This window comes from Motacilla alba, chromosome 7 (assembly GCF_015832195.1).
Source record: "Motacilla alba alba isolate MOTALB_02 chromosome 7, Motacilla_alba_V1.0_pri, whole genome shotgun sequence".
In the NCBI taxonomy this organism is placed as follows: Eukaryota; Metazoa; Chordata; class Aves; order Passeriformes; family Motacillidae; genus Motacilla; species Motacilla alba.
Genome location: NC_052022.1, coordinates 5,009,200 through 5,027,516, shown reverse-complemented (window position 1 = coordinate 5,027,516; position 18,317 = coordinate 5,009,200). Strand labels below are relative to the sequence as shown.

Here is an 18,317-nt window from a genome sequence, read left to right as displayed (position 1 = left end):
CCACTGTGTCCTTGTTTCAGCTCCTCAGTCCAGTAAATGTCCTGGTGATCAACAAGTGACCAACTCTGTGACCTGGTGACACAACTGTACAAAGGGAGTTTCAAAATACCAAACTCTATCTCCTTTTTCTGCTCAGTGGAAACATAACCCAACAAATATGACAAGATCATATAGTAAAATAGACCAACAAACAAAGTCAGCTGTTCTAAACACTGCTTTTAGCTGGGAAGACACTAAATGCAAAAGACAGAATAAATACAAAAGAAAGCTGAAGATTACAGAACTCTCCAGCACTGAACAGAACTTAAATTCTACAAAACAGCTAAGGGTTTGGGCACAGGCATCATCTCTCTCTTCAGTCACTTATGAGTTCAAATGGTACAAAACAAGATAGCTCAGTATATTCACAGAGGAGAAGTACTTCATTCATGCTTTATTGTGTTTACTGTGTTTTTAGATACAAGCAGTCAAGAAAATTTAGGAATAGAAGCAAAAATGATGCCATAAACATTGCAATTACTGTGATTCACCTGCTTAAACCTCTGATTAAACTTGCAGACAAGCAGGTCAGCAGGAGTAGTAAATTTTCATACACTATAACATTAAATCTTTCATTGGAACAAATTAGTCATTCTTCTTTACTTATATATTATTAGTTATGACCATTTATCAATTAGATAAACTCTTATCTTGCTTCACATGGCACTGGATTTTCTGTTCTGACCCAATTTACATGCACAAAAGCCTGCTGGTAAGAAGCTGATGCACATCCACTAACTCTTTAGGAAAATAAAGGGCATTTCTATTACCACAGTGTGTTCCACAATATGGAAACTTACAGGAGAAATCAATGCAGGAACTTTTCATGTTTTTTCAATCAGCACATACAATACTGCTGATAAAACTGGATGTGCTTGTACTTTTTCTCCAGCAGATGCTGGAGAATCCCAAAGGGAATTTATGGGGAATCCCACTGCAACGCCAAGATGCAATTTAGCACAACTGTGACTCTAAAAACCCAAAGCAAAGCAAACAGAAAGCCCCAAACTCTTTGTAAGTTTTGTTCACCATTTCTGAGGAGAGAGAATTGTCATCACCCATAAAAACCAAGCACCCCGAACTATGAATATTAGAGGTGCATGTGATAAAACCTACACAGCAGATATTCTTCCACCTCCAGCTGTGTAAAAATTCAACTACTTTCACGCACTCTTCTTTACATGGCAGCTCTGAACTCCTTATTCCCTGTCCCAGAGGGATCATCACTGTTGTACCTTCTGTGAATGGCAGGTGAAGACCTGGCAGCACCAGCTCAGTGACAGTATGAACAAAGAAAACACACTTTACACCTCCCAGTAAAGACTTCCAACAGCTCCCCAGAGTAAGGGTCATTTATTCAGTCTACTTCTAGTCACAATCCAATCAAGGAACAACAATTTGTCCAAATTAACATTCATGATTTCCTTCTGACACCAAACCTGCTTGTCTTTATGAATGCACATATGAAACATGCATGACACCTCCAACAGATACTGACAGCATTTAGAGTTCAGTACCAGCCAAATGGGTGTATAATAAATCTAATTTAGTAATCACCACTTTAAATATGACATAACTTACACCACATGCATAAAAATAATTAAATCTTATTTAATTTTCACTAGCACACCACATTATGTGCATAACTATTATTTAATTATTCAATCAAATAAACTATTTCATAGTAATATAAAATAAAATATTAAAAACAAGAACATATAACAGTAATTATTAAAAATAAAAACATAAAATTATAAGAAATATAAAAAAATAAGAAATATAAAAATATTTCATAAAAAGACTGGCAGTTGAAAACTCAAACATCCCAACAAAACTGATTTTTTTTTTTTTTTTGGAATATCCAAGCTAAATATAAGTGATTTTTAAGTGAACCAGAATAGAGGTCAGTAATTTGTAGGAAATATGGAAAGCTCTAAAGTCATCTCTATAAAAGCAGAGGCATAAACATAAATTCTGACTGGAATTTCTTACGACACTCTATCTCAGCTACAACAAGGACCAAGAGTTGAAGGTGCACATGAGAAACAGTCAATGAAGAAACACTTTTATAATATTCAGTGATCAGCAATTAGCTGATTTTTTAGGAATTTTTCCTCATGCTACTCTTCTTTTGATTTTTCTGATAGATGCTTTTGAACATTAAACATTTCTTAATTACAAAGTGTAGCAAACAGAATGTTTTTCTTTCAATCAATTTAATACATGGAATATGAGCAGACATCTGAAAATCCAAATCTTCAATCACCAATTCATAACCCAAAGAAGTCTTCCCAAAGTCCCAGTCAATCCAATAAACTAGGAATATTCTGAACTAAGTAGGAGGAATTGAGCAGAGGAAACATGTCATGGATAATTCCGTGTAATAAACATGCAACAGCTCCTTCCCCTTTCAAAATTCTCAACATGTGACTATAGTAAATATAAGACATCAATTTCTTACCTTCATTCCATATTGTTACATTTGTTACATTCATTCCATATCCTTCATTGCATATATGCAAGTCTCTATTTAGAAATATCCTTGTAATAGAAATTGCAAACTGTTCAATTGCACATAAAGAACTTTTCACGGACAACACAGTCTGACGTGTGAATGCACTGTATGTATTATTTACATAAAACCAACAATAACTTCCCTAAGCTTCTCGTATTTCATTATTAATTAGCTTTGAATAATTTAAAAATATATTATCGTTGGACTTACCCATGATGGTTAAAGCTGTGGCTTTTGTTAAGTCTTCTTTCATTGATTCAATTATTTCAAGATTACCACCATCCAAATTGCATCTACTTATGGTGCCATTTCCTGAACTGATCCAGTAAAGCTTGTTCTCCCCATAATCTATTGATAAACCTGTAATTAATGCATACAACTTTAACTGTGGCTTTAATGGATGATAAACATTTCTTGTTAAACTGTTTTCATTATGAAAGTGCATATAAGAAATATTATATATACAATATATATATTATAATATAATATAATTATACACACACACAATTATGTTATCTAGTCACTCTACTCACACTTAAAAAAAAAAAATTGAGAAAACTGAACTTGGTCATTTCCAACGGAAAAAAAAAACAGGCTTCTAGAAAGATTAGTTCCTTTTATTTCTTTCAGCAGTCACCAAAACCAGTGACTGACTGATGAAAAAGCATTATCTGGCAATGAATAAGCTGAGGTCCTAAGCGAGGTCATTAACAAGTTGTAAATGCAAACCAGAAGCCATCATTTATATTTTAAAATATGAATACACAGAGACATGGTAAACAAGGTACTTTTTGTGATTCAGAACTATAAAAAGTCTGTTCTCTCCCTGCTTAGGATGATGAAATACCAAAATCTAATCCAAACTCCTGATAAATTTATAGTATTACTTTTCATTTTGATTCATAGTGAACTGACCCCATAATCAGTTCTTTGGAGCTTGAAGCAAGAGAACTGTCAACATAAAGATACTTGCAAAATAAGCTACTAAATGAATAAAATATAGAGTTTTCTAAAAGTAAGAGTGAAGAACTAGGGATAATGCATTTCAGACTTCTGTAATCCTTTAAAAATGTTCAAGTGGTAGCAGGAGATTTTCCACAGTGAAATATTCTTGGCATGGTAACAATACCCGCCATAGCAATTTGCTTCGGTGCTCCAGCTTTCCCAGAACTCATGCTAAGTATCCAGCAGCAAGTTGCCAAAAAATAGTGTATTTCACTGCGTGGGTCAAGCTCTGGATATTGTACTGTAGTCTTTTCCATCCTGGGGAAAGCTGTTTTGGAAACCCTGACAGGAGAGAGCAGTGCCATGAGCTGCAGCCCTTACAGCGGCCATCGTGTCACTACCTCATGCACATTTGACACGGCAGGCCAAAAGGTGCCTGCTTTCTGAGCTTCCAAAAAACACCTTTCCAGTCCCTTTGCAGGGACTGGCATTTTCTTCCCCCTCTCTGCAAGTATTTCACCCAGGAGGCAACATCACATGCTGGGGAGAGGATCTGGAGCAGTGCCTTCAGGAGGGACTTGTCTCGCAGCGTCACATCCTCATGTTTGCACAACCGGCTTCCCTTCGAGCACAGAGCACCAGGGATCCTGGAGGCAGGCACAGCACAGGGAATTCCCGGCACAGGGAACTGCCCTGGGAATATCAGCGTGGGTTCACAGGGAATACACCACAGGGGAGGTTCCTCTGCTCTGAGAATGGCAGCTTTTGGGATCTGCCACAGCTCCTGCCCATGAGCAGCTGCCCAGAGATCGCCCCTGGATGGGATCTGTTTGAGAGGCACTGCCAGTACCAGCTGAGCAGCAATTACAGTCCTGTCCTGTCTGGTTTTATACTTCAGATATCCAGCTGGTGCTTCTTCACACAGACATTCCACCTACACAGCAGCTACTGACACGAAGAACATTCCTGTCTCCTTCTACACAAGTCTAGCACATTATTCTCCCCCAAATACTCTCCACCTATTACCAACCTTTGCAAAAACACATTATTTCTAATGTAGGCAGAGCATGCTTGAATAGATTTTTTTCAGGAATTGTCCGCTTTACTAATGAAAACGAGTGGTTTATTTGCCATAAGTATCACAGATATTCATGATGAATTCAAGTGTAGGTGACTGGCTTAAACCTCATGACCTGCTCAGGTGAACATGATTGGACAACATTGGTCTCAGAGAATTCAAATAAGCAAATGATTTGTCCAACAAAGTATAAAATTAAGGATGAATTCTGAATTCCTAAACATATAGATTGTTGGCACTCCAATGACCAGTCCTTTTATCAACAAATATGCGTGTTACTGGAGACTTTTAGAATTGCAGAATGGACTAGCAAACCATAACTAGTTCGTACTAGTTAAGATAAAAATAAGTTATACCATCTGTCATCCTCAGAGCATCAGTTCCCAAAATTTCCGAACTAAAAATACTCTTGGTAATAATTGAAAATACTGTAATTGAAAAATTGTCTCCTTGTTTTGATGGAGCTCAATTAGCCATCAGCTTAATTCAGGTCACAGATTAGAAAACTCCCTCATTTTTGAAGTTCTGATATTTTCCATCAAGAAAACTAAACAGCCCATCAATTACCAGGATATCCAACTCTAATAAACCACATATTTGTCTTTTTCAGCAATCTACACGAGAACTCCCCAAACACTCAAAATTAGCCCTGCGTGAACTAGAGCTTCACTTAAGGAAAAAGGCAGTTTTCTCAGTGCACAAATGAGATATTAAATGAAGGGTTTAAGACTGCTACTTCCAAAATCTATAGAAGGGTTTTGTTGTTCTTAGCATGGGACTGTCTTATGCTAATGGTAAAAAATCATTTACACCATTGAAGCTGGCGTTTTGCCTATATTGTAATTCAGAGTTTGATACTGGAAATCCTAAGCATTGCAATTTAGGACCTTGTGACCTCTGATCACAAAATATTCAGTGCAAAGTATTGCCCACAACTGTCCTTAATATTGTCATAATGTTATTAAAAGTGCTTTTTCTTCACCTTAAAATCAGTGGGTTTGCCACTCCATTCTCTCCAGATAAAAAGGTAATTGTCTCTTCAAGTAGACAGACAGATAATCTCATCAACAGTAAAACAGTTATCAAGTAATTTCTACAAAATTCATTGAATTTAGGCTGTAAAATGCGTGTCATGTTGCTCTTATGTCAAATTTATTGAATTCTTTAAATCACTTTCATTTTTGCTTGCTTAATGCATTCAGTTGTAAAAGTATAAATGTTTTAAAATCACTTTATTGGTGGGCCACTAATAAGGCAGCAACAATTGACATAACCACTTTAACTCCCTAAAAAATGAAATTATCTACCAAAAAAAACTTGAACAAAACCAAAAAATACACATGGAAAGAGTTTTTGTTTTTTGTTTTGTTTTTTTTTTTTTAAGTGCCATAATTTATCATCAACTATGTGAATCCCCAAATAGCAAAACTGAGTCTAAATCATAATATGAAATGCATGCTTCAACTGTGGCTTTTTTCTCTGTGTGAAAAGTTAAGGGCCTGTTTATCTTTTGATTATGCAGCCGAGATGCTGCTGAGAAAGGATCCACATTTGCAGTCAAAGCATCCTCTCACATATATCCATGACTTATTAAAACCTTGACCTCCACATTTTTGTTACCATGATACAAAAATTGATAAATACAGATGGGCTCTCCTTCAGTCTACTGTAGTCCTAGAAGGCAATAATACTCCACTAAATCTACAGTGGATTTCAGTTAGAATGGGCTAAAAACATCTTAAATTGTGAAACACAACAGGAACACGTGGTTTTTTTTATCTTTATGCCTGTTCTTATCACTGTAGATGAAAAACATCCCTGTACATTTAAATAGGAGTTCAAGATAATGTCCATAATAAATCATTCTCAGTTAAAGAAGAAACAGGGAATAAAGGTATTTACCAACAGGATCTTTTTGATTCTGAAAGAGTATTTTGCTGTTGCTGCCATCCATGTTTGCCATGTTGATTGTGTTGCCATCCGTCCAGTACAGCTTCCTGAGGAGGAGAATTCACATATTCACAATATTGCTTTGTGCACACAGTGTTTCCAATGAGTCAGTAGTGAAAACATTCATCAGTTTAGGAGACAAAGTGCACAACTAATAAATTAAATAATAGTTACATGATTTAATCAGCAGCTTTCTAAGGGAAGTATTCAGTCAATATATTTTCAGTAAAATCTTTACAATTTGCGCTTTTAAGTTTGAAAGAATGGCCAAACTTAAACTATAAATGAAGAGCCACCTTCTGATGAGCTTTACTGCAGTTTATTTATCACAACCAGGGATGCCTTACCCTTTTACTGGGTGAACTGCAAGACACTGGGGTTTGTCGATTCCATGGATGATTGAGGTTTTCAAGGAACCATCCAAATGTGCCACGTTAATTTGGGTTTCATCAAATTCTGAGCTAATCCAATATAAATTACGGGATATCCAGTCCACTGCAAGACCTCTGATACTCTGAATATCTGCAAAAAGGGAAAGCAGTTTGTTCGATTTTCTTTCTGGAATATTGTCAGTGTTAGGGATTAAAAAAAAAAAATTCTACAGTTTATTAACAACATTGTGCAATACTCTATTCAGATGGATTTATTAACTAGTTGCCAAGAATTAATAATCTTTATGTTTCTTCCTAGGCCTGATACACTAACAATAAGAACATGAAAATCACACTGAATATTCACAGCATGAAACCTATTGTCCCAAAAAATTAATCAGAGATGCTGAACTCCTGCATTGTATTTTTCTACTTCAGAAAGCGTTTTTTGCTCAGTGGCATTCTAAACCAATGTTATGCTGAAATTTAAAAGCTTCCTTCCTTCTTCAGCTGCACCAAGGCTCAGTGCAGAGGATCTGGATTAAAACCACTGGTCCAGAGCATAGTTCTGAAGCTCATAAGTACTTGTGTCACTGGAGAAGTGCACTGGTTTTACTTTTGAAGGCTTTGAAGACTTCAAGTTACTGCCCTGCCTTCTTCAATACGGCAAAACATCTGTCAGCCAATGGGAAGCAGGGAATGAATTCTTTATTTTGCTTTCTTGCTGTTCATAGCTTCTACTTCTCATCTTACGTTGTTTTTTTATAAGATACACAAGACTTTTCTCACTTTTACCCTTATGATTCTCTTCCCCATGAAGGAGCAGCTGTGGGGGGCTGAGGATCACAGCACCATTATTACCTGAGGCAGCAAAACAGAAATATAAGACTGATTTGGTAACTTGATGGTCTTTCTTAGCAAGGTGCTTAAATAAATGTCAATCTGTGTTAAAATCTGCCTGAAATACTGGGTTTAAAGTCCCTGCTCCATCTCTAGGTACCAACACACCCCTCTGCCCTGAGTTAACAGCGGTTGGCATCTTTGTGGAGAAGGGAACAGGCCAAGGGTGACTCAGTGATTCATTATAGTTCATCATTTATACACATCTCCTGTCAACTCAACATGGTAATTTGCCCTGACAGGATTATTGCCCTTGACAAACTGACATGGAAGGGCTCAGGACTGCTTTGTACGTCCATAAGGCTGAGCAGTGATTGGGCATTAGGAAATTTGCCAGCATCACAAAATGCAGTGAAGGACACCAAACACACAGTCCTTGACTCATTTTAAATTGCTCCCCTGCCCTTCTGGGTTTTTTTTTTTGTTCTTGTGGTTTTTTTGGAGGATAGAAAATAATTTTATACTCTTAAAAAGATTAAGGTATGACTTGGCATCTTTGTGACACTGGAATAAGACTTCACCCAACGAGAACCCCAGCAGGACGTGCTTACAAAGCTTCTTATGTTCTTATAAGAAGCATAAAAATGCAGCTGTAAGCAAATAAGATCGTTTACACATAATAAATAGTCTTAACAATGCTTTGATGTGCCAGAACATTGTAATTTTCTCAAATTTAAGATAAAACATTTACATCTAGAACTAAAAAAAAAACCCCAAAAATGAAATCAAAGCAAAACAAAACAAACCACAAAAAAACTACCACAGAAGCTACCATAATAAAAGGAATATGAAAGAACAGTATATTTCTTTTGGTTTCATTAAGTTCCTTGACATGTTCAGTGGTTTTTCTATACTAAACAACTTTTTTATTCTACTATTGTTTGAAAAAAAGCAAGCAACAAGTCCCTCTGTTGGGCACCTGAATACCTGATATAAAGATCTCTAGGAGGCAGGCATTCTAAGCCTTGCTCTCATTACTGGGACTGAAAAACATCTGATTGTTACTAAAGTTGTCTCTGAAATAGCAGGGGAAAAGAAAAAAATAGCTATGCAAAATAAATGAATTCACAGCCTACAAAATGGGGAAATTGCCATATTTGTCCAAACATTTCCCAAAATGTGCTAACAGAGAAGTATTTTTTTCTAGAGTGACACAAGGGGCAGAGCTTGAACTATTTATTTTCTGAAGTCCCCAGATAATCAGCTATATGGTTTATTTGTTCTCCAAGTCAGAAAAGGTCTGATCTTACACAACTGAGTTTTTCTTTTCTCTTCCTCCCCACCAAACCTTCATTTAACTGTTGGGGAACCAGAATTAGCCAAATTTGCTTTCACACAGTCAGTTTTTCCTACTTTCAAGCAGGTAGATTCATTACAAAGTAGAACAACAAACGCTGCCAGGAGAGGAACTGACAGTGGTTGGAAACAAAAACCAAATGTTACCAAGGACAAAGAAAGGTTTTCACTTCAATACCAGGGCTACTGAAATAGGGTTGAAGCAATCAGATATAGACTTTATAGTCATTAAACTTCTGTACTTATGTAGATATTCTGTACAGAAAAAAAAAAAAACCACATTACACCAGTATCACCAAAATTACCAGGCTGCTGTGCTGTGGTTTCACCAATGATCTCAAAGCTGAGAGATCTACATGAGTTAGAAAGAGAAAATAACCCTGACAGAGCCAATTTCATTGCTAGGTCAACACAGGTAGCCAAAGGACACAGGAAATTCCTCAGTGCAAAGCTATGCCAGGATACTGTGTTTCTCCTGCTTTTTATCTTTATTCTTTCTACCTTCAAGACATTAGCTCCTTTTTTTGACTACACATTTCAATCTTGTACAAAATCAATACAAAATTACATCCCAATTTGTTTACATAAAATTGAATTATCAATCAATAAAGTGAACTAGTATCCTAAAGAAAATTCTGCTTGCTTATTGTTTAGATCAATTATCCAATACCAGGGCAAGTTACAGATATGAACAACCTGCATGTTCCTATTTTACCATGCTCATTTACCTAGAAGGCATCATTTTTACTTCAATGCTTTGCTGTTTACCTCTTGAAATGATGGTTTCTAAGCCAGTCCCATTGATGAAGGCACGTTTGATGGTCTGTGTTTTCACATCAGTCCAGTATAAACGCTCCTCAACAGCATCAAAATCTATGACTGTCACATCATCAATGTCAGGAACAGTGAAGGCTGTGATGAAGTTGAAGTATGGGTTCTCTATGTCCACCCCTCTGATTTCTGAACGCCTCGCATAAAGAAGAAACTTCTTTCTTTCTGTTAGAAAAAGGGGAAATGTCATTCCTCATCCTCTTCACAACAACTCTGACAGAAATCAAAGTCATTCATTTGAGAGCACTTTACAAATGTGTAGATGACATTTATATATGTGATTAAACGTCTCCAGAGAACCTGCAGCCCAGTGGCACTTGAGAAATAATGTTATAGAGCATAAAAAAAAACAGAAAAAATAAAAGAATTCTGTATGTTGGGCATTGTTGCCACACTTCTAAATCAATATGGTCTTATGAGCATGAAAGAAAAAAATGTTGAGAATGTTATTTTAAATATTTCATCCTCTTTATTCCACTCCAACAAATCCTGTTTCACCTGCACATCATAAAAGATATTAACATTTGGTATCTCAGGGTATCAGATTCACTGAAAAAGGGAAGATTTGCAAACAGCAAATGTGTGTCTGTGAAAAGCAAACAGCTGGAACAAGAAGGGCAAATTGGTTGTTTTAATTTACACCTCCACTAGTGAAAAAGGATGATAAAATAAAGGCAAAACAGAGCTCTCTTCTTAATCTCAAAACTCTGAATTACTGGAGCAAGTACCTGCTAATGAACAGTAAAAGCAACTTTTACTGCAATATCCCTGATATGCCAAAATATTTTCTTTTCTATTTCTTGAATGTTATTAATCAACAGTAAAAAGGATAATTTAGTACAAGGTTTTACAGATAATACAAACAATTATTTGACATTTCAAGGGCTTTTAGAGCTTAAAAGGGTGTATTGCAGCTTTTTATAGAACTTCCCTGCAAGGATGCACTTCTAATATTTACTCTTTGTTTTTTTAATCCTTGAAAATGAAACTAAGACAACTCCAGAACAGGTAGAGATTTAAGGTATTAAGCATCTTTTTGTTATTCAGCTTACCTGACTCAGAATGTTGGGATGAAGCACGTTTCAGTATAAAGCTTTCTGTTTTGCAGAGATAAATTTTATGAACACATCACACACACCAGCAGCACAAAGGAACAGCTGTGGCAGCAAATATCAAAGCACCACAGACCTCAACTATTAGAATAACTCATCGATTCTCAAAAAGCAGCTTCTCCTTTAAAACACACCATTAAAAAGCACTGTGCAGATTTTATTTTTAACATTAATTTGCCCATTGATTCTAAAATCAATGCAATTGCCAGGCTGTGGGAGGAAAACTTACCATAACATGTTTTTTTGTCTGAAGACAGTTTCATCAGGTGTGGACAGGCACAGGCAGCACTTCTGTTGTGATTGATCAGACACATGTGAGAGCAGGGACCCCTGCCCTCGTTAGCAGCACAAGGGTTGGGAGCTAAAACAGAATCATTGAAACACAAAACATGTTAAAAAACACTTGCTAAAAGCAAGGTTTGCCAGACAGCTGGGAGAAGGTAAAAATTCTGTCTGAAGACAAACCCAGTCTAACTGATTGCCTGAGCTTGTGCTCTGATAATTTCTTATAGGCTAATATTAAACTCTAGTCCAAGAATATAGATATACATATTTATTTATATTTTAATTATATTATATGTATCTAATACATATATAATATAATATAATGCATATAATACATACATAATTACATCCAACTTTTGTTAATACAGCCACAGTTTATAATTATAGCTTTAGAAAGCAACTGGATATAATTTTCCCAGGGAGATATCAATTTTGCAGCCTTTTCATAAGATTTAAATCTTACACTCCTAATCAAAACACATGAGGTTAAAAAAATGTCAATATGATGTGGACCTGAAAAACAGATTTAATTGTGTGAAAGCAATAGTCAAAGCTTAGATTATGAGATGAACTGTGGTAAATTCGATTTTCTTCCCAATTTGATTTCCTTTCTAGAATATTAGTTGGAAATCTAACACAGAAAGAGGATCTGAAAGGGAAAAAAAATCCAAAAAAAAACCAACAAAAACACAGCAAAGTATTTCTGCTTTTCTCAAAGAAAACCTCTCCTAAGTGTAGGTTTTCCCAAGTTGCTTCCTATAGTTCACTGATTGAATAAGATGTGCTAAAACTGCTTTAAAGAGCAGGAAGAAAGCTGACCAGAGAGGACCTCCTTAGTCTTACAAAACCTGGAAATGGTTCTTATCATCTTCATTCCTTGTTATGAACCCCAAAGCTCCAGGGCACTGCTGAAGAGACATTCCAAGCATAAACAGAAAGTAATGTTGATTCTTCCTTTTGTAAAAAAATTACCAAAAAAACCCTTTGAAAATCAACAATGATGGAAAAGGGAAGTGGGATGGGCTGACTCAAAGAAAACTTATAATTAACAAAACCAATCAGTGGAGAATATATTCCTCTAATGTTGGGCTAGGCTGCAGTACAAGTAATTAGATAATTACAGCAATCTAGTGTATGAATTTCCTTTAAAAATACATTTAGCTCAAACTCAAGCACTAAAATTTGAAGACAGAGTTTGCTTCATTGAACCATTCTTTTTTCCACCAGTGCATGCTTCCTTAAATTTATCCAGCAGTTCCTGAATCCTTTAACTACTTAGTTGTCTAACCTGTACTGTGGGAAGAAAAAAACTTTCAAAATCTTGAAAAACATGTTAATTACAATGTAAATGTAGTCATCATTCCATTAAAAAATACATAAAAAACCTCAAGCAAAAAGAACAAAAAAAAAATCAAAAAATGAAAAACCAAAAACAAAACAAAAAACCTCCAAAAAACAAGGCTTTTAATATTTTCTATAAAATCATCCCATTTGCCCCTTTTAAGCACTGGAGGCCACTCAGCCTTTCCCAGGAACTAAAAAAAGAGGAATGTTTATTTAACATCACTTTTCTCGAAACAATAGGAACACAGAGAAAATCTGGGGTGATCTCTCGTGATAAGTTCACAACTTCATGTGGAAGATAAAAAAGTGAAGTTGAAGAAAAGACACTGAAGTTGACAAGGCTCAGGGGCCCTTTCCAATTATTAATAAACTATTAGTAAAGAGCAGTCATCTATCCCTATGAATTTACATCAGGAACAAAACACAACTTAGAGTTTTGTGAAGGAGATCACAGAATCATTTATATTGTCAGGGATCCCAGGAGTTCAGCTAAAGATTCAACCTCCTGTAATTTTTTGGCATTTTTTTCCACAGGTGCTGCAAGGCTGTAAAAATCTGGTCCTGTTTTTTGCAGAGAAGCATTTCCTTTCATTTATTTGCCAAGACAGAGCAGTAATTTCAGTGGAATTTCAACCTCTTTGTCTGCATACAACCATCTGTGACAAGGATTTACTTTGAGCCTAAGAACAATTAATCCCTGCATTGTCTTTCCATGCAAGTAGTGCTTTATGGAATGGAATTTAAAAAGAAGAACACGTTGGTTAATGATTATTTTAAAGAGAGTGTTGTAGTTCAAGGGTGCTCCAAGCATCCACCAAGAGGAGTCAGTGCAATTTGTGTCCTGTTCACATCACAACTCCCTCCATGCTGCACAGAACACAAAATTGGTGGGAAAAGAAATGTTATAAAGCAGATGTGTTTGTTTCCACATGAGTGCACAACTCCAGGAGCAAAGTACCATGATCTAAACATTACTTCTAGCAACACATAAGTTCCTTTCATATTCATACTGCTTTCATGGAATAACAGCTAAGCCTGCTCTTTATTTCCTAATAAAAACTAATTCTCCTGAGGGCACATTGTTATTGCTCTGACTCTCAAAAATTTGGCTTTTTTATTTTCTTGTGCTCATTCTAACTTTTATTTCTGTCGTGAATAACCTCATAAGCATTTGTTACTCACATTTTCTGTGCCATTTATGATTTCACAGACTGCCACCATACAGAAGCCTGCCTATCAATGGCATTTCCAGCAGCATCAGCCAGCCTGTCCCCAGAGCAAAACCTGTCCCATACTCTTGATCAGCCAGTGATGTGCTGTATATGATCTGTACACAGTATTCCAGCTGTGGGAGTGACATGGATTTATAGAGCATCACAGTTCACTACCTGTGCTGCTTTATTCCTTTCCTAATCATTTCCACCAATCTATTTTCCTTTTGATCACAGCAAGCCACAGAACTGGCATTTTCCCTGACTGGACAGCCTTTTTCGTTATTTGATTGATTTCCAGTGCTGATTGCTTGTCAATCTGTTTGTCTCACAGTGCTGTGCACAGGTGTACACATGTCAGTGTTGTCACATTGCTTCTTGACTGCTCTCTAAAAAACTTCATTTAAACAAAATGCTTATTTTTCTTGACCAGTAACCCTTGAAAACAACCCCCTCAGACATTCCATCAGCAGCTGACAAATGAAAACTTACTCTGACAAGCTCTCAATAGGCATTTCCTACGGCCAACCTATCCCCTGCATTAACTTCATTTTGAGCTTGCCCCATTGTGGAACCAGATTTTAGCGAGACAAAGTTTGATCTTAGACTTTAACAGTGCACAAGATGTTTGAATTCTGCCTAAACCTTCAAATATCTACGCTAGAGTCACATCAAAAGGTGCTTTCAAATTGCTGACAATTGATTCCCACTCAAATTTAAAATTAGTTACAGATCAAATCCTCTGCTCACTGTCAATACCTCCAATAGAATTGCTTTTCCTAAGGCCAAAGTACTCAGCCAAGTTAAATCTTTATACTGCCTGATTACATCTAGTTATTTTAACACCAATCTTTGAAATTTGCAGGTTAGGACTGATCAGATGTGTAAATTCTGAAGTAAATATTTATTTCCTCTAATCACTCTGTTTCAGTTTTTAATCACTCATTTCAAAAATTTGTCAGTAGAAAAATTTACATATTCACCACAAAACTAAATAAACAGAGAAACACTTAGAGCAAAGCACAATTCTTGAAAAAGTTTAGAAAAACATGTTATTTTATATATATAATAAGTAATATATATTTTAATATAATGAAATAAATATTTAAATATAAGTAAAATAATCATATATAAATATAAATTTATAATATAAGTAAAATAATAACATATGTATTTTGGTATATATATTTTGCATTATTTATAATACATATACAAACTTTCTGCTCGTTTTGAAGTAAATTAACATATAAAAGATTGAGATAAGATCTCAAAGTAATAATTTTTTTTTTAGTTCTCCTCATCTTTAGCTACATTTCTGTAAGAGTTTATTATTTTAAACAGCTGGCAATCTGGGCCTCAATAGAATATTGTAACAAAACAGTGCTATGAAGTTAAATGTTCTTCATTTTATTAATTACAAATTAATATTGGTGCCCAGTGGCACCAATGTATTATATTTTTTATTGTACTGTTTGTCCTGATTTCTAAATAAAAATATAATCTGCAGAAAGAAAATACTGTCATAGCCATGTTTGGTTTTTAATTTTAATTCAAATTAGTACCTTGGAGAAATGAAAAAAAAAGAAAAAAAGGGGAAGTGTGAGAAATTCACAGCTTGGTGTTTTCAAGCTGTGATCCTTCCAATGCTCTGTATTTACCCCTCCTACCACCATCCTCACCAGTGCACTGCTACAGCTTCTTGTGAATAAAACAGACCTTATTCTTTGCAGCAGGTGGATTTTTAAAAGACAATGATAGTTAAAAAAAAAAAAAAAAAAATTAAATCTTCCTAGAAACCCTCCTGACACACAGCTTTGATTCTGGGAAGACAAGTGGGGCTCAAGCTCACATTCCTGAGAATATTCTGCATTAGGAAAAAAGCTTCCCCAATCCCTGTGCTTTGCTGAGAGCTGAACTTATCCATACAAATATCTCACTTTTACTTTGCTACCTTAAATTAGCAGCTGTCCCAGATTGACTCAAATAAAATGGCTTTAGGCCAGGAGAGTTTATTTAGCTCTGCTCTACTTCATTTCAATCAAAATAACTTCCTTGATATATATTAAAAGCTAATAAACTTGCACGCACGTAGATGACCCAGATAGAGACAAAAATGCAAAATGTTCATCTGGCAATGCTCTACTCATACTGACAATTTGCAGTGTAAATTTACTCCTAATTTTATTTTAGTATTCTAACCTGCACACTGTCTTGTTCATTTATTGCCAAATTGCTACAAATTCAAAGGAAAATTTAACAAGTAATCAGGCAGTGTCATCATTTCTTCAGCTCAAATAAAAAGGTACTGCAGATTTGAGGAAAAAATTGCTCCTGCTGGGAGATAGTAAAGTAGAGCAAACCCAGAATGCCAAACGTAAATCAGAATCCAGCACTTTCTACATCATAAAATAAAAGCTGCAATTAGACAACTTGATCCTTGAACTTCTTGATTTTGGCAAAAAAAAAAACTACTGAAGACTTTTCTACAGCTTTTATTTGCCTGGGGGCCAAGATATCTGTGACTGTGGAATACTGCCTGATGTCTCCCTCGGCTGCAGAATCCCTCTGAAGATGCTGTCTGGCCCCAGTCCAAACAGAAAGGAGTTGTTCTTTTTCTGAGAGCAAAAAAAGGCAAATCACAACTCTCCTGCTACTTCAGAAACATCAAATATGGAACTCTGTTCTTCAAATCCCAAAGTTATGAGCGATTAAATTAAAAGAAAAATTGCCAAATTAAAGAAATTAAAAGAAAAATTGCCAAAAGCCCCCAAACAAACAAAAGCATCCAAAAACTTGAAACAAAAGGAAAAAAAAAAGAAAAAAAAAAAAACTAATTTGAAAGGTGTGTGCAGAGATGCATATTTACTCCACTCCTATTTTAACTGCCTGAGCACACATATTTTTTTCAGCAGAAGTCGGACAGCTTTTAAGAACACTGCCTCAAAAAGTAAATTCTAAAGAATAAGGGAAATAAATGCCTTATTTCAGAAAGTGATGAAATCCAAGAGACTTGACATCCACTGAAAGCCTGCAACATTCATCTTCAATATACATTCTTTATCATTTTAAAATAAAAGCATCGGAACAAGGAAACCTGACAATTTATGTCACATATTGAGAGGCCACAGTTTTCACCACTCTTGGAAACACTACTCAACAATGAGTGATAGTCATTGCTTTTCCTTTTTCCATGTGAGAACATTGCTCAAATCCTTTGCCTTGTTGTGTGCAGTAGAATTTTACTTGCTGGTACTCATTTACATTAGAGCTTTAACTTTAGTTTGCTATGCATAACTAATGCAGAACTGGGCTCCAATACATTTACACAGCCATCCAAAACTGTCAGGAATTGAAGTTTTCAAATTGCTCACAACCTACTAACAGAGAAGTCTAAATTCCTTACTGAGAACTACAAACCCTGGATGAGGAGACAAACAAAATATCATTTCTCAGTATTAAAAAAAAATAGAAAAACAAGTATTCATGAGATAAAATCTAAGATAGTATTGTATTAAATCAACTTCTTGCCAGGAAAGTTGAAATTTATCCAGAGAACATGGAAGATTCTGTAATTGGTGATCATCCTCCAGTGATATTTTTCACTTTCCAATATTTATCTCTAAAATATTTGCTATCTTTTGTTATATCTCACAACAAAAATTTATACTGTTTTTTTTTTCAGCATTGCTATTTTTCATCCTAACCTATACATATACATATATACATATATATATATATATATATATATATATATATATATATATATACACACATATACATATTTGTAGCCAATAAAAACTTCTGCCACATGGGTTGTGTGCTTTTGACTTCATCCAGGGCCGAATACAACAGTTCAAGACAGTTGAATACTGTCTTGAATAATAAATAAACACACAGATATTTAAATAAATAATACACAGATATTTATATATAAAAATAATACTTATTTCCCCCCTCAGAGGAGTAATAATTAATTATTCTACTAATAATCCAGATATTTATATATAAAATAATACTTGTTTCCCCCCTCAGTAATAAATGATTCTATAAATATTCACCTTGGGGCTGGCGACTTGGGTGATAAATCTGGAGATCAAATGGCTGAGCACTTGTTTTTTGTATTACACTGACATTTTGGCCAGTCCATTTATTGGCTTTGGCGAGGGTATTGGTCCTCCAATCTGTCCAATAAACTTCACTCCCATACAAAGAAACAGCAAAAGGGTGAGAAAGATATTCGTGACCCCGTATAATCTCTATCATGCTGGTTCCATCATACAATGCAGAATAAATGGCATCCGATCTACAAGACAACCCCAAATTTAAGATTATGTACAAATATAATAAAAATCACACAACCATTATGACATGGGGCAAAAGGTGTAAAAAACTTAGTTTGTAAGAGTGGTGAGACCAAAGAATTTTTGCAGTGCAATCATT

The 18,317-nt window shown here is 35.4% G+C and overlaps 1 protein-coding gene across 2 annotated transcripts in view; it reads right to left on the bottom strand.

The window, feature by feature from the left end:
- LRP1B (LDL receptor related protein 1B) overlaps positions 1-18,317 on the bottom strand; it is a 623,792-nt gene that overhangs the window by 158,274 nt on the left and 447,201 nt on the right. For both annotated transcript variants that reach the window (XM_038143324.1, XM_038143323.1), the window contains 6 exons: positions 17,936-18,180; positions 11,267-11,398; positions 9,863-10,090; positions 6,875-7,049; positions 6,480-6,574; positions 2,765-2,914 (listed from right to left, as the gene is read on the bottom strand). In XM_038143324.1, the coding sequence (XP_037999252.1) occupies positions 2,765-2,914; positions 6,480-6,574; positions 6,875-7,049; positions 9,863-10,090; positions 11,267-11,398; positions 17,936-18,180 (1,025 nt within the window). The remainder of the gene's footprint in view (positions 1-2,764; positions 2,915-6,479; positions 6,575-6,874; positions 7,050-9,862; positions 10,091-11,266; positions 11,399-17,935; positions 18,181-18,317) is intronic.